Here is a 16,456-nt window from a genome sequence, read left to right as displayed (position 1 = left end):
CCCCCCCCCCCACATATACACACACACAAAATTCACACAGTTCTGCTCCTGGCCTCCTCTAGGTTGCTCTGCCCTTTGTCACATCTGTGGAGGAGATTAATTTAGATAAAATTAGACCAGCACGGATGGTGTCAACACGCTTGATATCTTCATAAAAACATGTGCTGCAAGGATCCTGGTCCTTGTTATTTCTACAGGAGATTTTATGTTCTGTAACAGTTTGCTCAGTGTTGGAAGGGATGATCCAGTGAGTACTTGCTGCAGGTTAGTACCTTTAGCTTCTTTGATGGAGTCACAGGATGTAAAGCTGTTTTTCCAGGATGTTTTCTTGGCGGGAAAGTTCCTCAGCCACAGGAGAAAGGACAGCAGCAGAGCTGTGAGCAGAATCATACTTCTCCAGCCGAGCTTTGTTTTATATTACAAAACCTTCACAATGTGCAGAGGTGGAATCCCTGTGTCTTTGTATTTAAATCTTCATTGAGTTGTGTTCCAATTTGATGTCTTACAACAATGACTTGGAACCATAGGATCTGATCCAAGGAATATTTAAATCAATCGGAAACTTTCCATTCACTTCAATCAGCTTTGGATTAGGCTAGTACAGCACATCCATAGAAAAGACGTAACAAATGCAGTAGTTGAATGTGTTTGGGAGTTAGAGAAACTTCAGTGAAATCAAATTTCTACCCAGTGTTATGTCTCAGACAATACAGGAAGGAAGAGCAAATTACTGCTTCAGCCAGCCAGCAAGATATGGTAACAAAACACTACTGATAATTCTAAGACTAGGGCACCTGCTTTAGGCCTGATCCAAACCCCGCTAAAGAAATGGAAAGATTCCCATTAACTTTAGTTGCTTTTGATGCAGCCTTTTATGAGATATGCTAAACTGCAGGTACATAAATATCAAAATACTGTTTCATCCCTGTGGTCCTCTAAATACCCCATAATTTGGAAAGTACTAAATGTTTCTACTTGGTACTAGTATTTGCTGTCAACTGAGAATCTCTTGCTCATTTCTACTTTTTCTAAACCATTTGTGGATGCATTTAGTGCTCAGAAAAGTGAGTGACTCAGCCCTGACTTTGAGATAATTAAACTCCAGGCAAGTGTTCTGAAAGCTTCCCCATTAACTTTGCTAATGCATTCAGTCCTGCTATACAACAGCCCTACTACAGACTCAAGTGCTGTGCCTCTCTGGACCAGAAATGACTGGGTATAGCAAGCTGTTTGGGAGTTGTGTCCTTTAGATAAACAGGAGCAACTACCAAACTCATATTCACTGTGCTCCAACTAGGAATTTCAGCTGCTCTTCAGAGACACAAGATTAGTTACTGTAATATCCCATCAGTCTACCTTTCATCTCCTGAATGGGTCTTTCCTACACACAGACATAAAGACACTTGCAATCGATTTTTCTCTCCCACATCACAAGGAAACAAATTTCAAAGTGAATAGTATGTGCCACTTCTTTCTGCAGTGTGTGTGTTTACATATGGGGAGGGGTGATATAACAGACAGATGGGTTGAAACACCATGTACAACTATGACAAACATTTTTTTTGTCATGAACTTAACAACTGTTATGCTTTATGCGTAACAGCCCTAATTTGTAGTATTAGACACCAAAATGTAATTTACAAAGACTATACCAACAACGCTGATTCATTTTTAAACCCATGCTTATTATTAAGAGAGAAATCCTTGGGGAATATCCCTCAGTGATAAATCTGTTTTCCTCCAGTCTGCCACACTGGGTCTTGGTTTAAATCCACTAGAGTGCATGTTTTTATGACACCATAAAATTTAGCACTTACTATATGAAGGCTGAATATTATTTATGTTCACTTAGGCAGGTGTTATGTAAGCTCTTAGCTAATCTTGTCACTGCTGTTACCGAATCCAGTTGTTTACCTTATGTGAACAAGATTCTTTATCTTTCTAACAAGGTTCCTTTCTCTGAGCATCTGTTCAGTGTCTGGAGATCTCAGCTCCGTCTCTTTTCAGCAAAGGCTCAGACTAGTGTGTTCCAAACAGCAATATTGTCATGCTACGCCCTTTTCATGCACTGCTCCTCACACAGGGCCTGTCAAAATCATAGTATCCTGTTAATTATATGTTGAAACATCACTATTATCTGGCCTGTGTGATAAATTATATTAATGATTAGTTTACAATAATCCAGTCGGTGCCATTACTTCACTTCTGTCTCTAATTTAAAAAAAAAAAAGCATCTGAATGGGGGAAGGGCTCTTCTGCACCTCCTGGCTCTTCTTGTAAAATTCATCTTCTGCACTAAGATAGTTTTTGGGTTTCCATCAGGAAATGAAAACTCTATTACTAAGATCCAGTCTGAATAGACAGAGAGAGAGAGAGAGAGAGAGAGATTTGCAGCATAATAACAAAAGAAGTTTACTGGGAGAGTGAATGCATTGTATTAATGGACTCAGAATTGAATCAAGATCTGCTACCCCACTTGCCATATGGTTGTTTCAGGAAACCATGAATTGGGAGAATATAGATCCTCTTCTTTCACTGAAATCAGGAAGAGTTTTGCCTTTGACTTCAGTACAAGCAAGATAGGTTCCAAGCAGCTATTTCTGTAGACATATTCTCCCAGATAATTTAGAGTTCATTTTATCTGCTGCCATGTTTTAAATAATTGCACTTCAAGATGTTGCAACAAAAAAATTCATCGAAAGTATTAAGAAATTCTTTTTGAGGAAACTATTTTTGTTCATTTAGACTTAAATGTTGGTCTCAAAATGTTAGCCCAGTTGAGACTTTAGTTTATTTAATTTTTAATTTTAAAATTGTTATATTTTATTACTGTCAAAGTGGTGTGACCACTTTGATCAGTTTGTTTATTCTTTCTGTACTCAATAGACGCTCAGATAGCATTACTTGTATTTCACCTGTGAGATATGAAATAGAGAAATATGAACTAGAAAACAACAGAGAATAAACGAATTACTTGGACCTTGTTTAATTTTTTTGCAGGAGTTTGTCCATTTTGTCACATCTTTCTCTCTTTTGTCCTTTTTTTAAAGTCCACATAGTCAAGTTCAAACATGTAAAGGCAGTGCATTGGTAGCAAGTACGTACTTCATATCCATGACTTGAACTCCCAGGTGATCTTAAAATAGTTCATAATATTCTGACTCTGAAATCATATGTTAATAGCATAGCAGTCCCTCAGCATAATGCAATTATACCTCTACCCCAATATAACACGACCTGATATAACACGAATTCTAAGGTTTTTCGCCTTCCTCTGCAGCATGGGGCACGGATCACTTGCTGGAGGATTCTCTGCAGCTTGAGGTCTTCAAACCACAATTTGAGGATTTCAATAACTCAGACATAGGTTAGGGGTTTGTTACAGGAGTGGATGGGTGAGATTCTGTGGCCTGCATTGTGCAGGAGGTCAGACTAGATGATTATAATGATCCCTTCTGACCTTAAAGTCTATGAGTCTATAACACGGTAAAGCAGCACTCCGGGGGGGGGAGGGGGTTTCTGCGCACTATGCTGGATCAAAGCAAGTTCGATATAACGCGGTTTTACCTATAATGCGGTAAGATTTTTTGGCTCCCGAGGACAACGTTATATCAGCATAGAGGTGCATTATTAACCCTTGTCAACGTGGTATGTGGTGCCTATGTGTGGATGAGTCTTCTTTCCTTGTTCTTGTTGGCTTTAATCCTTGTCTTTCTTCTTTGTCAGATCGAGCCTGGCTAATAGAACCAAGAAAGGTCCAGAAACTTCAGGAAAAGATTTATTTTGCACTTCAACATGTGATTCAGAAGAACCATCTTGATGATGAGACCTTGGCAAAGGTAGATCTTTTGAACATGCTAGTTCATGATTATATTAACGGAACAAGTGTTCCTAAGATTCAAGAGTGTTGCCAACATGTACATAGCAATTCTATTATAACGTTTCTTATATATTTGATAACCAAAGTAAGGTTTTGATAAAGGATGATTTCAAAGTGGAGGAACAGCAATATGCTGCCAAAGGTGAAGTGGCAATTTAGTCATTACCAGATTATCTAATGCAGTATTCAAAATGTAATCTTTTTTTTTAAAGAATTCACTGAGAATGAGAGTCAGAAGACTCTGGAAGATATTAATATAAGAATTCAGAAAGCAAGCTCAGTCTTAATATATTTCCCCACTGAATAAGGGTAAGAAAGAAAGTGTTACCATTTTATAATATTTTGTTTCAGTTGTTCGACTGAGGGGGTAATAAATTCTGGAATTTGTAATCACATAAGGGGAACATAGCATTGAGTTATTCCTGACAGTTCACAGCCATAGATCATCCTGAATAAATCTGGTATTTATTCTTTATTCTATTGGCCAAACTATTTTGCTTCTGAGTTGCTGTAATTGTAATTGTTTAAAAGAGAAATAAAATTGTAAGACTTGAACTGAGATGGTCCCTTCCAGATTTCAGTAGAACCAAGACAATAACTTTATCAATTGGGTTGGTAAGGCTTCTTACTGAAATGCTCCTATACACATATCTGCTAACACTGGGGGAAAGTGCAGGCACATTGTTCTAGAAAATCAAATGGAGAGTGCCTAACACATCTGGCCCTCTGCTTTTTTCATGTCCTCTGTAAGGCTCACAGAATACTTATTTTGTAATTTTTAGAGATTTCATATCTGTCAAATATATGTACTACTGTAAAAAAGATATTGAAACTCATCAGAAAAGCAAGGCTTAATACTGAAGTCCCAGTAAATAAATAAATAAAACAAAATAAATAAATTAAAAAACCTCCCATTAATTTCAGTCAGAGTTTTGCCAAAGGAAGGACTATGAAATGTGTGGCATGCATTTCATAAACTGTAAATTCAGAGGAAATGGAGACATTTTAATTAGGTAGGCTCCTCATGTAATTGCACAAAAATCTGCTGTTAGATCAAAAATATGTTACTTTCCACAGAAAATTCTATAGGTTTATGTAGTGGTATTTTGATTCAGTTAACAGCAGCATGCTATATGCTTAGTTTTTCTAGGGAAAAGAAAGGGAGTTATTTCTATTCTTATTTCCTTCTTTTTCACTCTAACCATTAGCGGTTTTATTTGGTGCTATTATGGGAATGCGACTTCATTAAGGACCACCTCCAATATGCAGCCCTATTTCTTAAATGGCCACTTTAAAGTAACACTAAGGTTTCTAGGACAATTGTGTTTGGCCTTTAATTAAAAACCAGTTTCTTTTAGGCAATTTAATATTGCCAGTTGAGGTGGTCATTTTAAACAGGTTTCACTATTCTCAGTTACTCTTCCACCCAGCAGGATGCTACCTCTGTTCATTCTGGAAACCCTGCTTTCTCCTAAACACTTTCTTACTCTTTTTTCCCCCTTACAGTTAGTAGCCAAGATACCAACAATTACTGCACTTTGCAACTTGCATGGAGAGAAACTGCAGGTATTTAAGCAATCTCATCCAGATATAGTGAATACACTGTTTCCTCCGTTATACAAGGAGCTTTTCAATCCAGACTCTACCACGGGCTGCAAGTGAAGGGGAAGATAGAATTGTCACATAGTCCTGGAATGCATCACTGTAAAGACAAAAGAAATGTTTTCATGAAGACTTATTAAAAATGTCACTACTGCAACACTAGGAATGTCCTGCACTTAATAGAATTATTTTTCACCGCTACAGTTTGAAGAATGTAAATATGCACCTCTGAGTGGGGCTCTTTTATTCTTGTCTTTCTTTTACTTCTTTTTTTTTTAACTGACCATAAATATACAAATATAGGACACTGGGTGTTACCTTTTTTATTTTATTTTATTGGGGTATGTTTTGGGAAACAACTGTTCATAGAATTTTATTGTAGATATAAATGAGAATAGAGCGGTACTTTGCAGTATTACTCTTGCTGTTATTGTTCAAATATAATTTAAGAAAATTCCACTTATTACACTTGCCTATTTCTATGTTTTTAGATAGTTTAATGCATGTGGAAATTTATAGCTGTCTTGGAAATTGTTGTGCATATATGAAATATACATATGTATATGTACTATAGACATATATATATATATGTAGTATATGCACATGCTGTAGCTTAAAAATCCCATGCCTACTTTCAAAGGATGCTCAGTCAGTCTCTCCTGCAGTTTTTACTCTCCAAGTCATGTATTAGATTTATGTTGGGCAATCAGGATTTTGCTCTGTGAGGCAGAGTTAAATCCTCATTCACCAATGTATAACGGAAGAATGGTATCGCTTCTGAGAAACTTGTCATATAGTGTGCATATGCAGTATGCAGTCTGTAAATCAAACATTAAGATTGTATCAATGATGCAAAAGCCTTGTCTGGATGATTCAAATGGACAGAGGAAAAGTTATTTGGAATTTTCTCCCTGTTATGGGAATAAAGCATATATAAAAATGAACATAGCATGCCAGTAAAGTATCTAAACCACAGAGTCAAAATGTAAATTATCCCAAACAGAACATTTTTGTGAATCAGCCAAACATTATATTTTATTAGCGCTTCTTAGAGAAATAGATACAGGTCCCATCTTGCTCCCATTGACTTCAGCTGAACCAGGAGCAGGCCCAAAATATAGCTTTGAAGAGTAAAAATGTGATGTAGTGATGGTGGTGTGGGTGTTGATGACAGTGACACTCTGTTGCCAGCTAAGTCACTGTAAGCTATTGAATGACAATGGAGGGTTTCCATTTCATAAAAATATGTTGCTCAGGTGCTACTATTAGAGGTTCAGAATAGGCAAGTGAGGGGATGTGATTTTTTTTTTTACAAATTTGAATTAAAAACAGAGATAGTAGCCTGAGTAGCCTGAGTAGCAGCATTCAAATGCACATGTGAATCAGTCCCAGATCATTCTCTCAAACCTGAGAGTGTTCAGATCCATGGTTTGTTTTCATGTCTGTCTCTTTGTGCTGCAGATACTGGGCAGAGGGGAGTGGGAGGATACAATAATGAAGAATGTGTTTGTTTCTCCCAGATGCACACACCATAGACCTTCCATTCAGGTCCGCCTGGGGGAGGGGGGCGGGAAGAGGGGCATTTTGCCCCAAATCCCGGGCCCCACAGGGACCCCCACGAGAATATAGTATTCTATAATATTGCAACTTTTTTTTTATGGAAGGAGCCCCTGAAATTGCTTTGCCCCAGGCCCCCTGAATCCTCTGGGCAGCGCTGCTTCCACCTGTGGAAAGATGAGGGATTCAGCTTTCCCCATAGCACAATCCCTACTATCCCCTTTTGCTGTGGAGGCTTCGCCATAAGTTCAGGGACCTGAGTGTGGATAGCTGGCAAAGAGGGAGAATTCTGAGGGTGGGGGCCACAGTGAGATGAATTTCCCTCCCCATTCTCCCACCCCCAAACCACATAGAAATTAATACAGCCTGAGTCATTCAGCACAGTGGAACTACCCTATAAAGTGATTTCTGCAGCCTGCATGGAAAGCCCTGTCCGCAGGGCTGGTGCAACCCCTTAGGCAACCTAGGCGGTCGCCTACGGCACTAACATTTGGGGGGCGGCAGCTGCGCTGGTTGTCAGCGGTATTTCAGTGGCGGGACCGTCCGCTGCCTCTGTCGGGGGCGCCATTTCAGGGGTGGGACCTTCTGCCACCTACGGCGCCAAAAAAGCTGGCGGCTCTCCTGCCTGCCCATATGGCTCCACAGTGGAACTGTGTTGATAGGGAGCTGGAAGAGACACCCCGAGACTCCAGAGCTGATGTGGAAGTGCATGGTTTCCACATGGGTAGCCCTGAGCCTCCGGCCCATTTCCAGGGATCTGCAGGGTTCTGATCTGAATCTCCTCCTCCTCCTTCCTCAGGGATCAAATCCCACATCTTATCAAAGAATCCATAGGAAACTCTGATAAGGGAATTTTGTGGAGTTTTCCTTTCCCCCACTGGCCACTCTTCTGTTTCTTTGGCTTGGGAGGGGCCTATCTGGAAAAAGTTAATAATTGTTTGCCTCTAATGCTCGTTTTCTTTAGTAATCACAGACAAGAACAACAGCAATAATTTTTTAAGCCTTTATTCACATGTAGCCTATAGTTTTATACTAGATCATTTTTTCTACAAACCAGTTTCTAATCTCAAAAAATGCGCAGCTGAAGTAGTTCTGCTGGGAAAGGATTTGTTGTAAACCTGATTGTTTTTGCAAAATTACTTTGTACATCCATTCCTGAAACAACTTGTTTTCCAAACCAAGGCCATGTCCCCTGATATCTACTAATTGCACCAAAAATGTCCTCAATTAAAATAAACAAATAAAATTTGCACTTCTATAGCAACTTCCATCTCAGTACAACTTACAAATACTGATTTAACCCTACAACACCCTTGTATGGTGAGGAATGTATTTATATCCCTATTTTACAAAGGAGGAAAATGAAGCACAAGAAGACTAAGGGCCTGGTCCTGTACCTCCAAAGTAAGTGAGAGTTTTACTTGACTTCTTTTGGAGCAGAATTTAGAGCCAATGTGTGACTTGCTCAAGGCCATGCAGGACATCTGTGGTAGAATGATGAATAGAACCCCAATTCCATTCTTCTGCCTCATATTATTATTATCTAAAGGCTTGATTATCCAAAGTTACTCAGTGCCCCCCCATGACAGTCAGACAATCAAAGTATGCAAATACGTTACCGTAAGAACAAATAAATGTGAATACAGCAAAAAATAAAACTACCAGGTCAGGTAGTAGCAGCTCAGAAGAGTATATTTATAGTTATACATGGTTACTCCCTTGCTTGTTTTTTTTAAGCACAAGAACAAAAACATATAGTTGAAAACCCTCAAAGTGTTTGTTTCAGTGTTGTGGTGGCCAGACATAATAAATTTAGCCCGCCCTCCAGACCCATAGAGAAAATGATTAAATATAATTGTCCTTTTTGGGGAGTTAATAATGAGGGCTTTGTTATAAGGGTAAATAAGAACAGTACTTCATTATGCTGTGTTGCTTCCTGAAAAGTTTTCCATTGCTTTCCTTTCATAAAATAAAACAACTATCTTTGGGAATTTTACCTCTTCCACTCTAGTCAAGTTAACTGGATGTAGACACAAAAGATATTACTTAGCATTTAGATAGTGCTTTTCATCATCAAAGTACTTAACCCTCAGCCAGTTAAACCTTTCAACACTCCTCATGCATAAGGATTATTATACCTATTTTAAAATGGTGAAATTTATGCAAATAAATTAAGAACTTTGCCAAAGGCTACAGAAGAAGCAGTGTCCAAACTGCGATTAGAAAACAGAGATTTTTTTCTTAGATCACTTTTAATGTGCACTGCTGCTCCTCTGCATTAAGATGGGTATAACGGTGGTGTTTAAAAATTGCTGATTCACAGAACCTTGATTACCATTAAAAAGGCAACAGTTATCAACAGTTATCACTATAATTTATTCAATTTATTCATTGCAAATTATATTTGTTGTGAATTTAGCATCCCACTTTTTTATTGCTTTTGTATAATTTGCACATATAATCTGATTTTTTTCCAATGTATTTGTTAGTATTCACTGAATACTTAATACAAACAAATTTAGATACAACTTGTTTGCAAACTTTAACTAGTTGCTAATTGCTGTTCAGTAGCTGTGGCGTGAGACTGGTAATTTAAGTAAAATGATATTATTCCTGCTCCTTGACTGAATGACTAAAATTTATAAAACCCAGAGAACAATGACTCTAGTGCAAATTTTTGGATGATGATTCATTTGTGCTAAAATTTGAAAAAATTGAAGTTTGATAACTTTTTCATGACTAGATGACAACTGTCTTAAGAACAATGTGAGCTCCACACTTAATAGCAAATGGAACATAGTTTTTATTTATTTTGTTTCAGAAAATATTTGTGCATCATTTTATATATTGTTAGTATCTCTAGTTACTCCACGGTTGTATCAAAGACAGCAAAGGTTAATTTCCTACAATTCGACTATGTCATATTTCAGCCAGTCAGTTGCTGATACATACAGACTTTTTTAATGGAAGCACTTTAAATTAGACTGATTTTCAATGACTGATTAATCCCAATGCTTTAACAAAAAAAGAAAACTTTAAAAAATTATACCTGCTCCTCCATTTCTAGTATTGTACTCAGATAATTCAGCCACATTGAACCAAATTATCAGCACCGTCTGAACAGACAGATGTAGATGGCTTGTTACACTACTACAGAGACTTAATTTTGGTGTAAATGTCACTCCTGTTAGCTCTTTGAGTAAAGAATTAATTCCAAGAGTAATATTTCCTTTTAATGGGAAAATTACTTTACTGATTGCTAGGAAAATAGGGCAATAGAAGTCACTCAATTAAACCAAGCAGTTTCCAAATACAATATATGTTTTGATTGGCTTGTGATTGGCAGCATTTAGGGTCTGATTCTGCAATTTATCGAGCTCCCTTAGCTCCAGTTATAGATAATGAAATTGGAGCTCCCTCAGCACCTTTCAGGAGGCATTTGGCACCTGATAAAATCAAAGGCCTCAGAGTTTGGAGCTCCCATTTGAGCTTTGTGGAATGCACGTCAAATGTTGCCTTCATACTTGTTTTAATGTTTTTACTTTGTGGTTCCCATTGTTAATTTCAGCTCCATTGCACATGGGATAATTTATTTCCTCCACTTCACCTTGGCTGTTTAGATTAGGCCAATTTATGTCTTTAGGGAGGTGGGGAGGATGAAAAGTTCAGTACTCAAGACAAGTTTTACAAATTGATTGTTTTTTGTGTTTGTTTGTTTATGTTCATGGTAGGTAGCCAGCAATAGTGTGAGTTTTTCTTTGAGTTACTTTGGTTTGTTCCCCCTCCCATTCTGACATTTACACAGAAAAGGGGGCAAATACTGTTCATTCTGAACAGTTGTGTAAATAAACTGTGTAGAGAAGTGGTCTGCAAAGGCTGGGGAAAGGAACATTCCCCTTGCCACCTTCCACCTCCACTCCAAGTTGTGGAATGATAGTAGAGCTGATTTCTGGAGGCTACTGTAGCCTCAGATGTGCTGCAGCCCCTGAGACTTGGAAGGTGTTCTGGCTGGTAGATTTGCATAATCACAGATGCACAGGTCCTGGCCCCTGCCCCCAAAATCTCTCCTGTGCTAGTATGGACCTGTACTACTTGTCACAAAGGGTGTTCAGTCTCCCTACATCTTCCCTCAATACTACCCTTCCCCATGCAGCCTATCTCCATTGATTGTGCTGCATTCAGAATCACACGAACCCCTTGCTTGGACTGGAGGATTTGGCCATATTGTTATACAATATTAGGCATTCCTGAAATATCACTGATTAATGAGATAAGAATGAAACATGACACCGTCATTTTGGTCTAAGCACATCTTGTAAAAATATCTGTGTTGAAATTGAAACCCAAGACAAAAACAACTTCCTTTTTCCTGACACTAACAAAATATACTATCTATTCTTAACATTACCCAGCACTTTCTGCCTCCACTGTAAGGACTAGCTATTGCCTCTGACATCCTGTTGAACCAATGGATCAGAGTATCAGTCCTCTTCTTTCCTTTAAAGTTTCACACTTTGTAAATGACAATCACTGCTTGATGCAGATGTTGCACTGTATGCCACTCAGGGATGTTTCATTATTAAAAATAAATATAATGGTTATAATAAGGAAAAGAATGTTAGAGGCTTTGAAGGGCACACATTTAGATGCCCAAATGCGAGATCCAGACAAGGTTTTTAAGTCAATGATTAGAAACGACATTGGTTAGAAACTGAATTCACTGTCATTGTTGCCTCAGCTCAGTGCAGTACCTCCTTCACTTATTGTTTCACATTCAGTACAGTATTTCTGAGCAATTAATTCATGTTTTCAAATGTCCCCACAGAATGTAAATTAGCTCTGTATGATTTACTGAATTTAGACTATTGACAAAAGAAAGTTTGATTTAAAGGTACTGAGGTAAGGTACCATTAATGTGGGCTATATTCAGAATGGCTGGAGGCATGTAGGATGAAGGACTAGGACACAGAATAAATGATAACACATTGGTAGTAACAGCCACCATTTTGCTGACTGGCCATATGGAGAAATAATCACTGAGAGCAAGCAATAGAAAAGAAAGAGATTAACTACTCTCCTTTCCTCTTGTGGATGTATCAGATCCTCAAATCCAGTTCCCATCCGGGCCACTAAACCAACTCTTCTCCTAGCATATACCCATGTCCTTCTGAGCTTATGCTCATCTCTGGCTGAGACACTGCATTTTTTACTACTCCATCAGAGGCATGATATTCCTATATTTCAACTACACTAGAATGGAGAAACTATGCACTCCTCTCTAGTACTACTCCTCGATGCCTTAACCAGGCCCCTACTTCATCTGTTTACAAGAACTGCCTTGCCCTTCCAGTGCAGGGAACTTGAAAACACACACGCACACATGCACAGTCAATTCCCTCCAGGTCCCTGACCTGGCTAAGCTGTTCCTACCCTCTGACCATGATAAGATCACATCACTTCTCCCAAGTTTGTTGGGGTGGGGGCAGCTAGGATCCTTTCTACCTCTGTGTCCCCCATATAGGGAGGGTAAGTGGGAAACTTCACATCAAGAGTTGGAAGAGAGACTAACGCCTGTGCTTCCAGTGGTTTAAAGCTATCGATCTATTTAGCCAAGTTCTTATACTGGTAGCCACTGCTTGAGTTTAGACTATTCAATTTTCTGGGCTACTTCGAGCCTGTCATGAAGGTTATGGAGATCCACAGTACTGCATCAGCACATCAGAAGGCAGAGCCTCCTGACTGATGAGAGAGATCCCTACCTCAAACATGAACACTCAAGATCTGTGAAGTGACTGGCTCACTATGGAATCTGCTTAAAGCTAATTCACCCCACAGAAGCCCTCATCTGTTCTTATCCTGAAGCCTTGTGAGACCGTCTCCACTGGGAAGACAGGAAACTGCCTCCTTTGTTTCTCTCTGCCAGCATAGGCCAGTGGCTTGGACTTTTATGGTTCTCACAGTTAATTTTGTAAATCACTAGTGATAATGCCCCACTAATGCACAGTCTCTGAAGTGATCTAGAAGCAGATCGTTTAACTATAAAAGTCACTTGCATGCACAGCCTGCACTATAGAAAAAAAATATCCAGTGTGAAAAGAGAAAAAATTCTCCAGTGGTATCTGCTAGATCAGTAACTTTCCCTAAAAGGCAGTCTAAATATACAATGACATGGATGGATTATGCCAATCTGCTAGTGTCCTTTTTAAACAATCCTTCCATTTAGTTTACACTAAAAGATAAGGAAACACACAAATGCATCAGAGAATGACTAGATTCTCGTTTGGTGCTTAATATTGCCCGAACATTGATTGCAGACAATGAGAATAATACTGTTGACAGTGAGTTCAGTAACTTGATGTATGGTACGTACATATTTTTATCATCCTAACAATTCAACCGCATCACATAGGGAGAGTGAAAGAAAACATCATTGAATATAGCAGCAATAAATAAAGTGTTTCTTTGTAACTATACATGCAGAAAATGTTTGCTTTGCACGCTGTATTCTGTACAGTAACATAAAGAAAAAACTTCATCTACTGTAGATATGACAATGTTTTTCCATATTTGTTGGACTTGGTAATCTTTGATTGACGATATTGCTGTTGGGAAACATGTATATGCTTCAAGGCAAGGCAAGGCTCCTTATTAATTGCTATACATTGGTAATAGTGAAATTATATCTGGACAGAATTAGAAAATTGTCTCCTTGTTTTCAATTTTGTAACCACATTGGTCCCTTATTATTCAAGCAGCAAAAGCCCAAATGCACGGAAGAACAAATAGGGCCAGATGGGCAGCCACAGGGAACAGGCTTTACCTTGAAGACTGTTCTACTTAAAAACAGCTTATAAAAAAAGCACTTATATTTGTCTTGATTAGACACTCAGCTTAAGAAATCAAAGTAAATAGATTAGTCTGTCAGCTTCTTCTGGGATTCAAATGCACTATAATTGTTTTCTTTAAATGTGTCACTTCGGTGTCTGAATCGGGCAATTTTTGTTGTTGTTAATATGAAATTCTAATAATAATGTAACCCTTTGAGGTTCTGAAGTGTGGACCTTGCATTTGTGTGCAGTAGACTGGGGATTTGTTCATGCACTTATTATTAAAAAAAAAAATCACTGAATAGCATAACAAGTGAACTAGCTGCGTAATCTCTGCCTCTTGCATTACTGCAGTGTGACCTCCAGTGGGCTACAGGGAGCAGTTCAGTGACTGTATTTGCAGCCATGACTAAAGCACAACCGAAATGCTAACTGAGCTACCGTTCACACGCAGTTCAAGAAAATGTGTGGGTGTTCTGAGTTTTATGCTAATCTCTGTGGGATGAGTCCCATGTCAAACTAATTGCTTGGCTGTAATTGATGGATATCATCTATAAATAAATTAGGAATCTGAATGACTACAGAAATCCCTTATTTTACTACTGCATTGTCTGCCTCATCTGATTAACACTAAAGAAAGTACTAAAAACAAAACAAACAGAAACTGAGTATGTATTGTAGAAATGTAGAGGACAAATAAAATATTTTTTCAAAAGCAATTACTTTTAATATATGCTTGTGGAAGGTCTACTACTATCTATGCTGTCTCTGTAATTTTTGCTGTAAATAACTTGGGACAGTGAATACACTGATTTTTTCTATGTCTATGTTTAAGCATAAGACTTTGTAACAATTTTTTTTAAACAGGAAAAAACATCAAAGAGCAAACTATGTACTTGCTTCCTATGAGTGTAATGTTTTCTTCAGTTTTTAATGGAAACTGATTGTAACAGATAAAGCCTTTTGATCAGCCATTGGTGTTTAGAGCATACTTCTGTTTGTAATGGGGAAAAAATAAGACAGGTCTGTCAATGACACCTGTTCCCAATCTCTTTGTAAAGTGAATAATGTGCTAATAATACCCGAAGACCGCAGTTGAACAATACAATTTGCAAAAGATTACTCATGCAAATAATGTTTCCTTATAACATATGGCTTTTATGAATCTTTCAAGCATGAATTATATTAATAAAAACAAATTCTTCTTTCCCACGAACTAAATATTTTTGTATGCTTTTAATTTCTTATTCAGATTTGAGGTCAGGCCACTCATTAGCTGTAATCTGAAGCCATAACTGACCTTCACCAAATAAACATTTTAAAGATCACAATAGAAAAAAGAAACTGTGTCCAGTGTATCAACAGCATAACAACAGAAGCAGGAGCATAAATAACATGCAAACCATTTGGATGCCTTTCCTGCATCCCAAATATGATTTTAATGGCTAGTATTTTATGATTACCAATTTATAAATAAAATTAAAATAGCTATTTAGATTTAAATGAAACTTTTAAATATTTTTAATATCCCTGAAAATGCTTCCTTGCTTTTAGGATTGTGAGCAGATACGATTATTCATAGACTTCCAAGTTTCAAAGGTTTAATATTTTTATCCTATTTCCAATTACTTTTGTTAGCGTGAAGTGAGATGTTAAATCCCAGATTTCAAAACCCTGAGCTATTTGGTGCTTGGCTGTAGCTACATTGTTGTAAATTGATTTAATTTGATTTTGGGGCGGGGAGGCGGGGTAACTTGCTACTCAGTGAGCAGGCTCACCACTTTGGCAACACACCAGAGCTGCATTGCCTGACAATGAGTGTAAAAAAAAAATCAAATAAATAGAATAAAAAATGACTCACACTCAAAGCAGAATGAAAAGTACTTTCTAAAGCTAACTGCCTCCTAGAGCCAACATTGATTTTTGTTTCTGAAGCTTAATTGTATAATAATAATAATAAATTAATAATGAATGATGTATTTTTACTAGGCTGTAGATGCAAAAAGCAAAACCACAAATGACAAAGAGACATATTGGTTGAAACTCTGGCCCCATTGAAGTCAATGGCAAAAAGCATATTGACTTTAACAGAGCCAGGATATCATCCACTGTTTTTACATCTGCAGTTTTCTTCTGAGCTCTCTCTGCTCTCTTTCTCCCCTGTTTAATATATGAGCCCTAATTTATGTGTATGTGAGTACAACTACAGCCTGATTCATTTAGAGAGTGACCATTGAGGGTTTTTTTTTTTAAATCATGAATATCCTAGAACCAGCATCCCTGCCGAATAAAAAGGTTTTATATTGCTTTAGAATGTAATAGATTTTTGTCTTATTTTATGTCCTGTAATTTATTAGTTCAATACTTTTAGCATTCCATAATAATGCACACATGATTTTTGAATGTTTTCTGTAAATGACAATCAATGTTGATGAAGTTCTTTTCTTTAATGCTGAATTAAAAAAACTGTATAAGAAAATAAAACCTGCCTTCTGTCTTTGTTTTATTCTGAAGTGGGGGATGGAGGTTCATCATTTTACTCAAAGATGGAAGTTAAAAAAAAATCAGGAAAGAACATTTTCAGGATTTT

General features: G+C 37.7%; 1 protein-coding gene across 1 annotated transcript in view; it reads left to right on the top strand.

Moving 5' to 3' along the window:
- The window catches only part of RORB (RAR related orphan receptor B), a 191,459-nt gene extending 185,468 nt beyond the window's left edge, over window positions 1-5,991 (top strand). Inside the window, exons 9-10 of the mRNA XM_030567863.1 lie at window positions 3,727-3,839; window positions 5,387-5,991. Coding sequence (XP_030423723.1) covers window positions 3,727-3,839; window positions 5,387-5,542 — 269 coding nt within the window. The 3' untranslated portion in view covers window positions 5,543-5,991. The remainder of the gene's footprint in view (window positions 1-3,726; window positions 3,840-5,386) is intronic.
- The last annotated feature ends 10,465 nt before the right edge of the window (window positions 5,992-16,456 follow it).

Source organism: Gopherus evgoodei, chromosome 6, assembly GCF_007399415.2.
Source record: "Gopherus evgoodei ecotype Sinaloan lineage chromosome 6, rGopEvg1_v1.p, whole genome shotgun sequence".
Lineage (NCBI taxonomy): Eukaryota > Metazoa > Chordata > Testudines > Testudinidae > Gopherus > Gopherus evgoodei.
This window is presented reverse-complemented; position numbering and strand designations above follow the sequence as displayed.